General features: G+C 44.2%; 1 protein-coding gene across 1 annotated transcript in view; it reads left to right on the top strand.

Moving 5' to 3' along the window:
- The window catches only part of LOC141121637 (uncharacterized), a 66,760-nt gene that overhangs the window by 28,861 nt on the left and 21,912 nt on the right, over window positions 1-15,987 (top strand). Inside the window, exons 10-18 of the mRNA XM_073611288.1 lie at window positions 3,871-3,957; window positions 10,922-11,050; window positions 11,178-11,312; window positions 11,399-11,522; window positions 11,639-11,736; window positions 11,826-12,044; window positions 12,114-12,329; window positions 12,459-12,600; window positions 13,422-14,566. Of these exons, the coding sequence (XP_073467389.1) occupies window positions 3,871-3,957; window positions 10,922-11,050; window positions 11,178-11,312; window positions 11,399-11,522; window positions 11,639-11,736; window positions 11,826-12,044; window positions 12,114-12,329; window positions 12,459-12,600; window positions 13,422-14,566 (2,295 nt within the window). The remainder of the gene's footprint in view (window positions 1-3,870; window positions 3,958-10,921; window positions 11,051-11,177; window positions 11,313-11,398; window positions 11,523-11,638; window positions 11,737-11,825; window positions 12,045-12,113; window positions 12,330-12,458; window positions 12,601-13,421; window positions 14,567-15,987) is intronic.

The raw sequence follows: 15,987 nt of genomic DNA, 5'->3' as shown, positions 1-15,987 counted from the left end.
CGCACTCTCTGACCATCTCTTGTATCATCTCCACACACTCTCTGACCATGTCTTGTATCATCTGTGCGCACTCTCTGACCATCTCTTGTATCACCTCCACACACTCTTTGACCGTCTCTTGTATCATCTCTGCACACTCTCTGACCATCTCTTGTATCACCTCTGCACACTTTCTGACCGTCTCTTGTATCACCTCCGCACACTCTCTGAACGTCTCTTGTATCATCTCCACACACTCTCTGACTGTCTCTTGTATCATCTCTGCACACTCTCTGACCATCTCTTGTATCACCTCTGCACACTTTCTGACCGTCTCTTGTATCACCTCCGCACACTCTCTGACCGTCTCTTGTATCATCTCCACACACTCTCTGACTGTCACTTGTATCATCTCTGCACACTCTCTGACCATCTCTTGTATCATCTCCACACACTCTCTGACTGTCTCTTGTATCACCTCTGCACACTCTCTGACGTCTCTTGTATCATCTCTGCACACTCTCTGACCGTCTCTTGTATCACCTCTGTGCACTCTCTGACCGTCTCTTGTATCATCTCTACACACTCTCTGACTGTCTCTTGTATCATCTCCACACACTCTCTGACCATCTCTTGTACCATCTCCACACACTCTCTGACCGTCTCTTGTATCATCTCCGCACTCTCTGACCATCTCTTGTATCACCTCCACACACTCTCTGACCGTCTCTTGTATCATCTCCACACACTCTCTGACCGTCTCTTGTATCATCTCTGCACACTCTCTGACCGTCTCTTGTATCACCTCCACACACTCTCTGACCGTCTCTTGTATCATCTCCACACACTCTCTGACCTTCTCTTGTATCACCTCTGCGCACTCTCTGACCATCTCTTGTAACACTTCCGCACACTCTCTAACCGTCTCTTGTATCAACTCTGCACACTCTCTGACTGTCTCTTGTATCATGTCCACACACTCTCTGACTGTCTCTTGTATCATCTCTGCGCACTCTCTGACCATCTCTTGTATCATCTCCACACACTCTCTGACTGTCTCTTGTATCATCTCCGCACTCTCTGACCATCTCTTGTATCACCTCTGCACACTTTCTGACCGTCTCTTGTATCACCTCCGCACACTCTCTGACCGTCTCTTGTATCATCTCCACACACTCTCTGACTGTCACTTGTATCATCTCTGCACACTCTCTGACCATCTCTTGTATCATCTCCACACACTCTCTGACTGTCTCTTGTATCACCTCTGCACACTCTCTGACGTCTCTTGTATCATCTCTGCACACTCTCTGACCGTCTCTTGTATCACCTCTGCGCACTCTCTGACCGTCTCTTGTATCATCTCTACACACTCTCTGACCATCTCTTGTACCATCTCCACACACTCTCTGACCATCTCTTGAACCATCTCCACACACTCTCTGACCGTCTCTTGTATCATCTCCGCACTCTCTGACCATCTCTTGTATCACCTCCACACACTCTCTGACCGTCTCTTGTATCATCTCCACACACTCTCTGACCGTCTCTTGTATCATCTCTGCACACTCTCTGACCGTCTCTTGTATCACCTCCACACACTCTCTGACCGTCTCTTGTATCATCTCCACACACTCTCTGACCTTCTCTTGTATCACCTCTGCGCACTCTCTGACCATCTCTTGTAACACTTCCGCACACTCTCTAACCGTCTCTTGTATCAACTCTGCACACTCTCTGACTGTCTCTTGTATCATGTCCACACACTCTCTGACTGTCACTTGTATCATCTCTGCACACTCTCTGACCATCTCTTGTATCATCTCCACACACTCTCTGACTGTCTCTTGTATCATCTCTGCGCACTCTCTGACCATCTCTTGTATCATCTCCACACACTCTCTGACTGTCTCTTGTATCATCTCCGCACTCTCTGACCATCTCTTGTATCATCTCCACACACTCTCTGACCGTCTCTTGTATCATCTCCGCACTCTCTGACCATCTCTTGTATCAACTCCACACACTCTCTGACCGTCTCTTGTATCATCTCCGCACTCTCTGACCATCTCTTGTATCATCTCCACACACTCTCTGACCGTCTCTTGTATCATCTCCGCACTCTCTGACCGTCTCTTGTATCACCTCCGCACACTCTCTGAACGTCTCTTGTATCATCTCCGCACACTCTCTGACCCTCTCCCTTTCTCTCTTTCTTTCTCGCTCCCTCTTCCTTCTCCCTCCATCCCTCTTTCATCTCAGACTCCAACCACACCCCCGTTAAGCCACGGCCAATATTTAGTTTAAGCCACGCCTATTCTTGCCGCTAATTTTTTTTTAGAATGTTGGCAACTAAGCAATGAGAGAAGGACCCCCTTATATCAGTGGCCAGTGTGGTGGTTCGTTACATTGATGTCCAATGGGAGAAGGACCCCCTCATTTCAATACTCAGTGTAGAGGTTCCTTACATTTGTGGCCTAGGATAGAAAGACCCCCTTATATCAGTGATCAGTGTAGTGGTCACTAACATTGGAGACCAATGGGAAAAGGACCCCCTTATATGAGTGTAGTGTTTACTTACATTGGTGACCAATGAGAGAAGGACCCCCTTATATCAGTGGCCAGTGTAGTGGTCACTTACATTGGTGACCAATGAGAGAAGGACCCTCTTATATCAGTGATCAGTGTAGTGGTCACTTACATTGGTGACCAATGGGAGAAGTGGAAAGACTGCCCCCCTTACAGTTCATTGATGCCAGTTGTTAATTAATCGCTTCATCACTGGGCACTTTTACCCCCCTTCCTGCCCAGGCCAATTTTCAGCTTTCAGCACTGTAGCACTTTGAATGACAATTGCGCGGTCATGCAATGATGTACCAAAATTCATTTTTTTCACACAAATAGAGTTTTCTTTTGGTGGTATTTAATCACCACTGGGTTATTTATTTCTTGCTAAATAAATCAAAAAAATACAGAAATTTTTGAAAAACAAATGTATTTTTCACTTCTGTTATAAAATTCTGCAAATAAATAATAATTGTTCTTTATAAATTTAGGCCAAAATGTATTCTGCTGCATTTTTTAGTGAAAATAACCCAAATCAGTGTATATTATTTAGTCTGTCGGAATGGTATAGAGTCAGTAAAAACTATGAGATATATCTGAAAATTGATCAATCCTGATGTACTGATGGCCTACCTCATGTTTTGAGGCTTGAAAATGCCAGCACAGTACAAATACTCTTTTTTTTTTTTACCGCAAACCGCCGTAGCCGTACGTTGGTATTTTGATGTAGAATTCAGGGGTTATGGCAGCAGATAGTTACCATAACCCCGGTATTTTCCGCAACGGTGGGCGGTCCTCTTTCAGGTAAAAGTGGTCTTAGTGGCGGATTCACCGCAAGATCACTTCTATTGGCGTTGGGAGAGGTGCCCCCCCGCTGTGCTCAGGTAATTGCCACCGGTAGCGGCGGAGACGGCGAGATGAGTGAGGGAAAGATGGCCCCCACTCAGCTCCATACCATTGGATGACGGAAGCGACGTCAAACGTCACTTCAGCCCAATCGTTATATTATTATTTTTTTTTTAACACATTGTGACTAGAGCAATATAATGTTACCATAGTAACACTGTACTGCACTTTCCGGCTGTCATTTTGCAATGGGGGGTGGGAAGTGGTTAATGAGAGAGATAAATTGTTCATTGCTCAAGAAACCCCTAGAAAACTTTGGAGGAACACTGGCTGAGAAAGGCTGGACTAGGCAGTCATATATTTCTATCACCCTTGGTGGGAGTGGAGACGTTTCCCGGGGCTGCAGTTCCTCTGAGCTCCACTAGATGGTGATCTCACTTCTACCCAGACAGGACATGTCTCTATGGAATACAGGAAGTGATGTCAGGTACAGACAGGAAGTTCCGGGTGAGAGGTGAGCCGGGAGGAAGTAGAAAGAAGACATTGTTGGATGTGGCAGTAGAGGAGGTAATAAGATCTTATTTTCTATTTACACCCAGTAACCCCCCGTCATGTCCGTCCTCTTCCTCCATAGTCACTGTGATGTCTTTTATCTCCAGCAGATGATGATACACACATATATAGTGTAGAAACCTAGATTAACCCCTTCAGGGGCAGAACATTTCCCCACTTAGGGGGCCGGAACATTCTCTTCATTTTGGAGATAAATTCTAGTAATATGGTCCTCTAAACAAACAGCACTGACAATAAATAGACAAGACAATGACCATCCTGATCATACATGGCCTACAAAGGACAATTATTATACACAGGCAGCCAATGGATAATCATTACAATATGCAGCCAACACAATGATGGAGTGCAGGGGTCAGGAGTATGGAGCATAGAGCCCCTTACATTGCTGGTCAGGAGGAAGAAAACATTCCCCAGCCTGCCATGAAGAATATGTTCCATCATTGGTGTCAGAGGGAGGGAAGTAGAGGAGCTCAGGAGGTACTGAAGCTGAAGGATTTTGGGGCCCCTGAGGGGGTGGTGTAGCTGAAGGACTTTGGGCCCTTGATAGGGTTGGAGGGCAGCGGGGCTCTGAGAGAAGTGGAGGTTGTAGGGCTCTTAAAGTGGGGTTCCACCCTAAAAAAAAAAAAACTACATGAAAAATTAAAAAAAACAAAAAAACAAAAACATTTGGATATATATTTTTTTCACTTACCTCTAAATGCCTGTTGCTAGGGGGTCCCTCGTAGTCTGCCTCTTCCTTTGCCTGGGCTGGTGACATCACTTCCCCTCGGCACAGGAAGGGCTCAGCTCTGCTCCCTCCCTCCTGTCAATCATCTGGGACCCATTACAGGTCCCAGGTGACTGAGCGGCCAATCACAGCGCGTGGCGCCGCTCGCGCATGCGCAGTGGGTGCCAGGCTGTGAAGCCACAGCCTGGCGCCCACAGTTGCAATGCCGGCGCCGCTGAACGGAGGGGGAGACGAGCGGGGCTTCGATCCCCCGCATCGCTGGACCCTGGGACAGATAGGTTCCAATTGTTTGTAGCTGCTGACTTTTAATTTTTTTTTTTTTTTACTGGACCCCCTGGGTGGAACTCCTCTTTAAGGACGGAGCCTCTTTTTCAGATTTGTTGTTTACAAGTTAAAAACAGTTTGTTTTTTTTTTTGCTAGAAAATGAATTAGAACCCCCAAACATTATACATTTTTTTCTAACACCCTAGAGAATAAAATGGCGGTCGTTGCAATATTTTCTGTCACACCGTATTTGCGCAGCCGTCTTACAAGCGCACTTTAAAAAAAAAAAAAAAAATACACTTTTTTGAATTAAAAGGTTCACGCTTTTGTACCCTATGGAGGAACAGTTTATAAGAAAATGGGGTAGGTCATCCGTGGACACTGCCATTTCCTCTGTGAATAAGACGTACCTGTCTTACCTGTCCTGTAGGTAATGCCCAGGTGCTTAAAGATCCAGCAGATAAGAAATTGGAGTCTTTATTAGAGGTCGACCGATATGGGTTTTTTCTCTGGGCGATGCCGATATTTATAAATCGCGATGGCCGATATATAAAGCTGATTTTTTTTTTTTTTGGCCCGATATGTTAGGCCGATTTTTTTTTTTTTTTTCCCTTCATCTCAGAAAATCTAACAGTTAGACCCCTTTCACACTGGGGCGTTTTTCAGGCGCTTTTGGGCTAAAAAAAAAAGCGATGCGCTGGCAGGATGTTAAAAAATAAAGTCCTGCAAGCAGCATCTTTGGAGCGGTGCATACCGCTCCTCCACCACTCCTGCCCATTGAAATGAATGCGCACCGCTGCCGAAGCGCCTGCAAAGCGCAAGCGCCCCGCTAGCAGCCGAATGGCGCCGCTAAAATGACGATAAAGCGCTGCTAAAACTAGCAGCCTGCCCACTCCAGTGTGAAAGCAACCTTAAAGAGGAGTTCAACCCAGAGGGTCCATTAAAAAAAAAAAAAAAAAAATGAAAAGTCAGCAGCTACAAATACTGCAGCTGCTGACTTTTAATTGGACACTTACCTGTCCCTGGGTTCAGCGATGCGGGGGATCGAAGCCCCGCTCATCCCCCCCCCCCTCCGCTCGTCGGCGCCAGCATTTCAACTGTGGGCGCCGGGCTGTGGCTTCACAGCCTGGCACCCACTGCACATGCGCGAGCGGCGCCGCGCGCCGTGATTGGCCGCTCAATCACCTGGGACCCGTAATGGGTCCCAGATGATTGACAGGAGGGAGGGAGCAGAGCGGAGCCCTTCCTGTGCCGAGGGGGAAGTGATGTCACCAGCCCAGGCAAAGGAAGAGGCAGACTACGAGGGACCACCTAGCAACAGGCATTTAGAGGTAAGTAAAAAAAAATATATATCCAAATGTTTTTTTGTTTTTTTTTTTTTAGAATTTTTCAGGTATTTTTGTTTTTTTGGGTGGAACCCCACTTTAAGTGATAAGTGATACAGAATTTTTTTTACATTTAAACATTTATTAAACAAAACAAACCTCCAATCCGTTCACTTGTTTGTAGAATTTAGATTAAAAAAAAAACTATATCTTAAATATTAAATACACAAAAACAGGTAATCAAAACTTTTGGACGAAAAAAATGGGCTAACTTTACTGCTTCGTTTTTTTTTAATTCATTAGTGTATTTTTTTTTTTTTTTTTTAATTGTGTTTAAAAGACCGCTGCGCAAATACCGTGTGACATAAAATATTGCAACAACCGCTATTTTATTCCCTAGGGTCTCTGCTAAAAATATATATATAATGTTTGGGGGTTTGAAGTGATTTTCTAGCAGAAAACACAGGATTTTTACTTGTAAGCAACAAGTGTCAGAAAATATTTAAGTCTTTAACTGGTTAAACTGAGAGCTTCTTCACACAGAGTTCAGTTCATTGATAAGTGTAAACATTGTATCTTTTCAGGTTCTTTTATCAGATTTGGCAGGCTGCCCAGAGGAGGAGAGAAGTCGCTTCACAGAAAACTTCTGGCAACTTGCATTGACTTCTATTACAGAAGTCATTTGCAAGTCGCGCTGAAGTTATAATCGGCCTTTTTTATCAGCACAATCGGCCGATGCCGATTACATAAAAAACGTCAAATATCGGTCGACCTCTAGTCTTTATTAACCGCTTGCCGACCGCTGCATGTACATATACGTCGGCAGAATGGCACAGCTGCGCAAATGGGCGTACCTGTAAATCCCTTTGAATTTGCCGCCATGCCGGAGCGCATGCTCTGCGATCGCACCCATGGATTCGATGTCCACCTGTATCCCGGCGATAGTCTCACAGAGAGGTAGAACGGGGAGATGCCTATGTAAACAAGGCATTTCCCTGTTCTGCCTAGTGACATGACAGAGATCACTGCTTTCTGTCTTCGTTAGCGGGGATCGCTGTCATGTGAGTTGAAGCCCACCCCCCCCCCCCCACAGTTAGAATCTCTCCCTAGGACACACTTAACCCCTTCATCACCCTCTAGTGTTTAACCCCCTTCCCTGCCAGTTTCATTTACACAGTAATCAGTGCATTTTTATCGTACTGATCGCTGTATAAAAGACAATGGTCCCAAAATAGTGTCAAAAGTGTCCGATGTGTCCGCCATAATGTCGCAGACACGATAAAAAATTGCAGATCACCGCCATTACCAATAAAAAGATTAAATTATAATAAAAATGCCATAAAACTATCCCCTATTTTGTAGACGCTATAACTTTTGTGCAAACCAATCAATATACACTTACTTGCGATTTTTTTTTTTTTTTTTACCAAAAATATGTAGAAGAATACATATCGGCCTAAACTGAGGAAAAAATTAGTTTTTTGGGGGATATTTATTACAGCAAAAAGTAAAAAATATTGCTTTTTTTTTTTAAATTGTCGCTCATTTTTTTGTTTATAGTGCAAAAAATAAAAACCACAGAGATACTACCAAAAGAAAGCTCTGTTTGTGGGGAAAAAAGGACGTCAATTTTGTTTGGGTACAACGCCGCACGACCGCGCAATTGTCAGTTAAAGCGACGCAGTGCCGAATCGCAAAAATGGCCCGGTCATTGAGCAGCCAAATCTTCCGGGGCTGAAGTGGTTAAAGACTTAATTTGCTATTGCCTGGTCTGCTGCACAACCGGCAGTGGCAGCTATTGCTATCTGTCAGTCTTTAAAGGACTAGGTGAAGCGGGTAACTAAGACTGGTTCAGGGGTATCTGCGGAGGATTTGTCAGAATTACCTCATGCCTTATGTTTCGCAGTAGATGCCCTTAAGGATTCCCTACAGCAGGTGTCCCGGTTGGCCCTGCTGTCAGTACACATGCACAGGATTCTTTGGTTAAAGAAACGGTCCGCGGAGCTACCCTGCAAAAGATTATTAGCTGGTTTCCCCTTTCACGGGGATCGGCTATTTGGAGAAGACCTGGATAAGTATATCCAGAAGATTTCAGTGGGTAAGAGTGCGCTTCTACCAGTTAAGAAGAGGAGATGACCTTCCTTTTAAGGTGTCTAGTGCTTCAGTACCCAGCACTTCTAATTTCAGGCAGTATCGACGGCCTCAGCCGTCTGGGTCTCAAGGCCAGGGGCAGAAAAAGCCTTGGGCCCATAGACCCCCTAAAGTCAGTCCCAAGTCCTTCTTATGAAGGGGCGCCCCCACTCACGAGGGTGGGGGAAGGGGGCTATTGGAGTTCTCAGACGCCTGGGAAGAAGTGATCCAAGACAGGTGGGTTGTTTCTGCCGTGTCTCAGAGGTACAAAATAGAATTACGGGGGCTTCCCCCCTCTCGGTTCTTAAGGTCCAACGTCCCCATAGACCCGGTAAAAAAAGAGATCTTTTCTTCAGGCAATAGATCAGCTAAGGTCACAAGGAGTGATTTCATAGGCTCCCATGGCTAACCCAAAGGGCAGCGCCACAAACTGAAAATGTTGGTCGTCCACTGCGAATCGCAGAAACCTTTGATGGGATTTGCAGATTGGCACGTGTAGGTACGCGTCCTTGATGTAGGTTTCATACACAGGCGAATGGAGGGATATCTTTTCCCTTTTATGACCTGGACGAGGTTTTTCATGGCTCTGACCTTCTCTGGTGGCAAAAATACCTTTGCCCTGACCGTGCCTAGTATTAGCCCCAGATACTCTAGTCCAGTAATGGCGAACCTTAGCATCCCAGATGTTTTGGAACTACATTTCCCATGATGCTGAACTACACTGCAGAGTGCATGAGCATCATGGGAAATGTAGTTCCAAAACATCAGGGGTGCCAAGGTTCACCATCACTGCTCTAGGCGCTGAACCGGCCGCAGGGCCGATTTTGACCAGTTCAGAACCCAACCCAGTCACTCCAAGAATTGAACCGCCCGGGCTACATTCCTGCCTCAGGTCTGGAACCATTTGATCGATCAATAGTAGATCGTCCAAGTATCCTGCAACCGATATTCACTGAGATCTAAGAACTGCCAATACTGGAGCCAATACCTTTGCGAATACCCGAGGCTCCGTGGCTAACCCGAAGGGCAGCGCCACAAACTGAAAATGTTGGTCGCCCACTGCGAATCGCAGAAACCTTTGGGATTTGCAGATTGGCACGGGTAGGTAGGCGTCCTTGATGTCTATGAACGCCAAGAATTCCTCGACGTGCAAGGAGGCTACAACTGAACGAATTTACTCCATCCGGAAAGAACAAATGACTAGAAACTGATTCAGAGCCTTGAGGTCCAGAATAGGCCTTACATCTCCATTTGGCCTATGGGATTATGAAAAGATTTCAGTAAAAACCCTTGAATCTTTTTCGTTGACAGAGGTTCGGGTTAGCCACGGCATCTCGGGTAATTACCCGCTCTGACCGCTTTCATGAGGAAAAGAATCATTGGCTGAAGAAAAAAATATCGGGTTATGGCTGATAGCTGCAGCCATAAACCCCAGTGTACCACTTGCAAGCCGCAATGTATATATATATATATATATATATATATATATATATATATATACGTATTGCGGTCAGCAAGTGGATATCTTATAAAATTGCTTGAATAATGTTGCATATAGACTTGAAAAATAATAATAAATGAAAAATAAAGATGGCCAAACTAAACAACAGACCAGAGATTACATAATTCAGGACAGGCCAATGTTTCCTAATACTGTGACCAACAGCCTTAAAATCACTGATAAAAACAGGGATAAACCTCAATTTGGTGTCATGTGGGGCTGGTGGATCACTAGCAGCTGAGTAGGAACCGTCTCGCTCCTAAAAGCTTTCTCTGGCAAACCATCAGGATAGCCGTTCTCCTTTAAACTCATTCATAAGAAGCTTGCTCTTTTCAACACAGTAAAACTTTGTCACCTTCCCAGATGATAATGATATATTGAAGATGTGCTCCTCATCAGGGACGGTGACAAAGTGGCATTCTTGGAGTTTGATGCACAGTGTAATAACAACAACCCGGGGCTCAGTTTTACTTCTGTTATAGACCCGAACAACCTCATTTTATAAGAATTGGAATTAGCTCAGGAGGAAGATCGAATTATCACAAAAATAATTTTGTAAACCTACTGGTGGGACATCTTATCACCATTATATGCATTGCCACCACTCTCTTTGGAAAAATAATATACCCAAAGGACAGTTCTGCAGACTCAAAAGAAATTGTAACAAAATTTAGCCTACATTGACCTCATGGCTCTGCCTCAGAGCAAACAAGTTAAAGGAAGGATCGCATTTATCAATCCTTGTCTGCAGATCTAAAATTAAGCAAAACCAGTTTAAAAACCAAACAAGCCCAACAGAGAAAGGGAAATTTCCGATCCAGCAGGCCAATAGGGTCCCGGGACCACAAAAATGTAGCAAACACTAAACGGTCCAGACTAAACGTGTTCCCATTAGGGGAGTAGTTCTTAAATGTACAGCAACCCTCCTATTACACCCCCCTCACATCCACATCCTATTATTGTGTGACCAACACCATCCAAATAATTCTTACTTTCATTTCCCAAAGTTATCCGTCTACAAGGAGACCTGTATAGATCAAACGACAGCACCAATGAGGATGGAGGAGGACCGGAGTCACATGACTGAGAAGATACTAAACTTCACCCTGGAGATCATCTACCTGCTGACCGGAGAGGTGAGGAGGATTCTGGGAGGTCACATGACATCACTCTCATCTCTATTTATAAAACACAGACCTGACTGGAGAGGTGAGGAGGATTCTGGGATTCTAACATAATTTTCCTATTGGTTCCTCAATACAGAGATTTCCTCCTCTGAAGTCAGGTGATCATATGACCATCACAGTGCCTCCATGTGACTCCCTAAAACCTGAGAGACACAACATGCAGAAGATTCTAGAAGTCACCAAGAAGATGATGGAGCTGCTGACAGGAGAGGTGAGCGGTGCTGGGAATTCTGGGACATTATCCAGTAACAGACAAGGGATGTGTCTGGATGGTGACTGTATCATTGTGTGTGTCAGGTTCCTATAAGGTGTCAGGATGTCACTGTCTATTTCTCCATGGAGGAGTGGGAGTATTTAGAAGGACACAAGGATCTCTACAAGGACGTCATGATGGACAATCAGCCGCCCCTCACATCACCGGGTAAGAGGAGACTTTATTGTAAAGGAGAGAGTAGTACGGAGGGTCCACCTAGATCCCCCATCATCTGATAAACACATAGAAACAATGTATTCAGTCAGTGTGTGTGTTTCCTACAGATGGATCCAGTAATGGGAACCCACCAGAGAGATGTCCCCGTCCTCTGTATTCCCGGGATTCCACACAGGAAGATCACACCATCCCTCACCATCATCAGGTAGATGAGGAACAATCACTGATAGTATCATTAGGATCTGTACATTATCTGCATTGTTACAATTCATGCCATTTGTATTATATATTCAGAGAGGAAACTTGAAAGATTCTAAAGTTGAGGGTAAAGAAGAGATAAAAGAGGAGGATGATGGGGACGGGGTGATGGAGGAGTCAGAGTTTTCAAAAGGACACAAAGATCTGTCCCAGGACACCATGGTGGAGTCATCTATCTACAGAAACCCACCAGAGAGATGTCCCCGTCCTCTGTATTCCCGGGATTCCACACAGGAAGATCGCACAATCCCCCAGGTAGATGAGGATCAATTGTTGGTAATGATTTATACAGAAGCATATTTGTTACAATGAATGTTTTATTAGATCTTTCAGAGTGGAATCTTGGGGGATGATAATATTGTTGTTAAAGAAGAGTATAAAGAGGAGGATGAGGAGTATGGAGTGATGGAGGAGTTTTCAGAAGGACACAAGGATATGATGGAGTCACCTAATACCAGGAACCCACCAGAGAGATGTCCCCGTCCTCTGTATTCCCGGGATTCCGCACAGGAAGATCACACCATCCCTCACCATTACAAGGTTGGTGGGATGGAATATCTAGAACATAACCTTGAGGAGATGAGATGATGTGTGGATATTTTTTTTTAATGTCACAATAGTAAAGCTTATATTTTATAGATTACATTTTCTCTCCTTTTCTTGGTTTAGGGTAAAGATCTGATAGATATACAAGTTGAGGTTAAAGCAGAAGAAGAAGAGACGTATGTGATGGATGATCCGCAGTCTATGGAGGAGGATGGAATAACGGTGACAATTATAGAAGAGGACACTCCTACAGAGATCAGCACAGGTGGGTCATTAACACTAAATACATTCCTCTACCCATACTGCTCACTGATTGGTCCAGAGTAGGGTGGGGACTGAGTGATATCAGCCTGTAATACCCTGGTCACTTTCCTGTATTTCTCTCAGATAATCTTCCTTCTCTGTTCTGCAGACACAATTTATGTATCTTGACTGTATTTATGGAGATTTTGGAGTTCAGCTGGCAGCAAAATATTGATTTTTACCATAAACATTGCTCAATCTAGGCATCTGATGCATGTGCTTTGGTTCTTCTTTCCCGTGCCTGGGTCTAGGTCTCTGAAAGAGTCATTCTCCCAGGGTAACTTACTCTGTTGTTTGCTGGCAGTGCTGGGTGGAGGGATAAGTATACTTTTATTTGCTGATAATAATATGATTACATGTTCAACCATTTGCAACCTTTAACATAAAGTGATGATGAGGGAGGAGTCAATAACACAATGACTGTGGTCTTCAGGATCAGTCCAGTCTTCATCTTGGTTGTTCTTCCCCCATCTCTACTCTCTGACCTCTGGTGGGGCTCAGCCCCGCTGTTATTCATGAGTGATGGAGGGGGGGTGGTGACATTGAATCTATGGTCTACTCCTCACTCTCACTCCTATACGTACTTGTTGTTTCCTCACTCTCTGACTAAGGTCCATGAATAAAGAAATGAACTGGTAGGAGATCAGAGGACCCATTTACTAGTTACCTTGAGGGGGGAATTATAAGAACTTCGGAGACAAAGCTGCCTGATGTGGGCGGAGTCCTGGTTTAGGGGAACCAATCTGTTCATGTCTAGTAATAATCTTTTTATTTCTATTTTAGTAGATGGACGGGAGATGAGGAAAACCTCAGAGGATTGTCTCACTTTGTCTCCAGACTGTAAAGTAGAAGATGAGGACATCACACAGTATAGTCCAGGAGAAAACCCGGCTACCTCAAATGTCCATCCGGCACCACACAGTGTAGATGGACCATCGTATTCCTCTTATCCTGAGGAACCTCAGACTGTGAGGGACGGTGCCGTCCTTCCAACAGATAAGAAGTTTTCCTGTACTGAGTGCGGGAGGTGTTTTTCTAAGAGATCCAACCTTTGTACACATGAAAGATTGCACACGGGTGAGAAGTCATATTCCTGCTTTGAGTGTGGGAAATATTTTTTGGATAAGTCACATCTTTACATACATCAGAAATCTCACACAGGGGATAAGCCACTTTCCTGTCCTAAGTGCGGGAAATGTTTTTCAAGGATATCCAATTTTTACAGCCATCAGAGATTGCACGCAGATGAGAAGCCATATTCCTGCCCAGACTGCGGGAAATGTTTTTCACAGATGTCCCATCTTTACAGCCATCAGAGATTGCACACAGGTGAGATGCCATATTCCTGCCCTAAGTGTGGGAAATGTTTTGCAAACAAGTCCTTTTATCTTAGACATCAGAGATTGCACACCGGTGAGAAGCCGTATTCTTGTCCTAAGTGTGATAAAAGTTTTTCACAGTCATCACATCTTTACACACATCAGAGATTGCACACTGGGGAAAAGCCGTATTCCTGTAATGACTGCGGGAAATCTTTTTCAATGAAGTCCAATCTTCAGAGACATCGAACAATTCACACAGGGGAGAAGCCGTATTCCTGTTCCGAGTGCGAGAAGTGTTTTGTACAAAAATCAGAACTTGTCATACATCAGAGATCTCACACGGGGGAAAAGCCGTATTCTTGTCCTGATTGCGGGAAAGGTTTTACAAGGAAACCCAATCTTCACAGACATCAGGCATTGCACACGGGGGAGAAGCCGTATTCCTGTCCTGAGTGTGGGAAATGTTTTGTACAAAAATCAAAACTTGTCACACATCAGAGATGTCACACGGGGGAGAAGCCGCATTCCTGTACTGAGTGTGGGAAATGTTTTTCAGAAAAGTCTCATCTTTCCAGACATCAGAGATCTCACACGGGGGAGAAGCCACTTCCCTGTCCTGAGTGAGGGAATTGCTCCTCAATGAAGTCCTGTCTTCCTGTACATCAGGGATCGCACACAATCCTAGAGGTGTATTAGTGCCTTGAGTGCGGGAAATGTCTTCTATATGAATGTTGCTGGACATCACAGCTCTCATGTGGGGAAGAAGCACACCCTGATATACACCTCAGATATACTCCATGGCTGATCTTCATCATGTAAGAAACAGTTCATAAGGAGATCAGAGATCACCAAAGACATGGATGAAGTGTTGTACCGTGTTGGCCATTGATAGCAGTAGAAAAATAAAAATTGAGTCATTACCTTTCATTGGCTGAGTACATTTTGTGGTGTAAGATTTCACAAACACTTGAGAGATTTGCCAAAACTGGAGCTCTCAGAATCTGGTGCAGCTGTGCATGGTAGCCAATCGGCTTCTAACCTCAGCTTGTTCAGTTAGGATTTGGCAGAAATCCTGGAAGCTGATTGGTTTCTATGGGCAAGTGAGCCTGATTTTTGCACTCTCCAGGTTTAGTAAATAAACCCCAAAGGGTCCATGCATGCTAGACAGCTGAAAAAATGCCAGAAAAAGTGGCATAAAAATGCTCACAGTGGCTCATATTTCACAACTGTTTATGAGATTTTGCTTTTATAAGTGTTTTCTTTTCCAAAATATTCCACACTGCTCATTTGCAGCAAAAATCAGTACACTTGAAAATGCTGATCGTGCCTAAATGCCGCGTTTATTCGCATGAAGCCATTTTTCTGCACAAAAGCTCTGAAAAACGCACTTGTGATAGTTTTTTTTTTTTTTTATTTGAGCCTGAAAGCAACTCCTCTTCAAGTATGCAAAATGGACATATAGAGTTGCTTATACAGGCTGAAGAAAAAAAAAAAAAAAACGCCAAAAGCCTGTATAAGCAGCATTTTTCATGCCCTGTGTGCATGAGGTCTTAGAAGTCTATTTAACCACTTCAATACTGGGTGCTTTTACCCTCTTCCTGCCCAGGCCAATTTTCAGCTGTTACATTTTGAATGACAATTGTGCGGTCATGCAACGCTGTACCCAAACAACATTTTTTTTGAGACCGATAGAGCTTTCGCTTAGTGGTATTTAGTCACCACTGGGATTTTTTTTTTTTTTTTTTGCTAAACAAACGAAAAAAGATTTAATATTTAAAAAAAAAAAAAAAAAACACTTCTTAGTTTTTGTTATAAAATTTTGTAAATAAGTAATTTTTCTCCTTCACTGATGTGTGCTGATGAGGCTGTACTGAGGAGGTGGCACTCATGGGCACCGATGAGGAGGCAATAATATTCAGCACTGTTGGACACTGATATGCAGCACTGATGGGCACTGATGAAGAGGCAGTGATGAGGAGGCACTGACAGACACTGATATGCAGCACTGATGAAGAGGCATTGCTGTG

Source organism: Aquarana catesbeiana, unplaced genomic scaffold, assembly GCF_042186555.1.
Source record: "Aquarana catesbeiana isolate 2022-GZ unplaced genomic scaffold, ASM4218655v1 unanchor227, whole genome shotgun sequence".
Taxonomy (NCBI): domain Eukaryota; kingdom Metazoa; phylum Chordata; class Amphibia; order Anura; family Ranidae; genus Aquarana; species Aquarana catesbeiana.
This window is presented reverse-complemented; position numbering and strand designations above follow the sequence as displayed.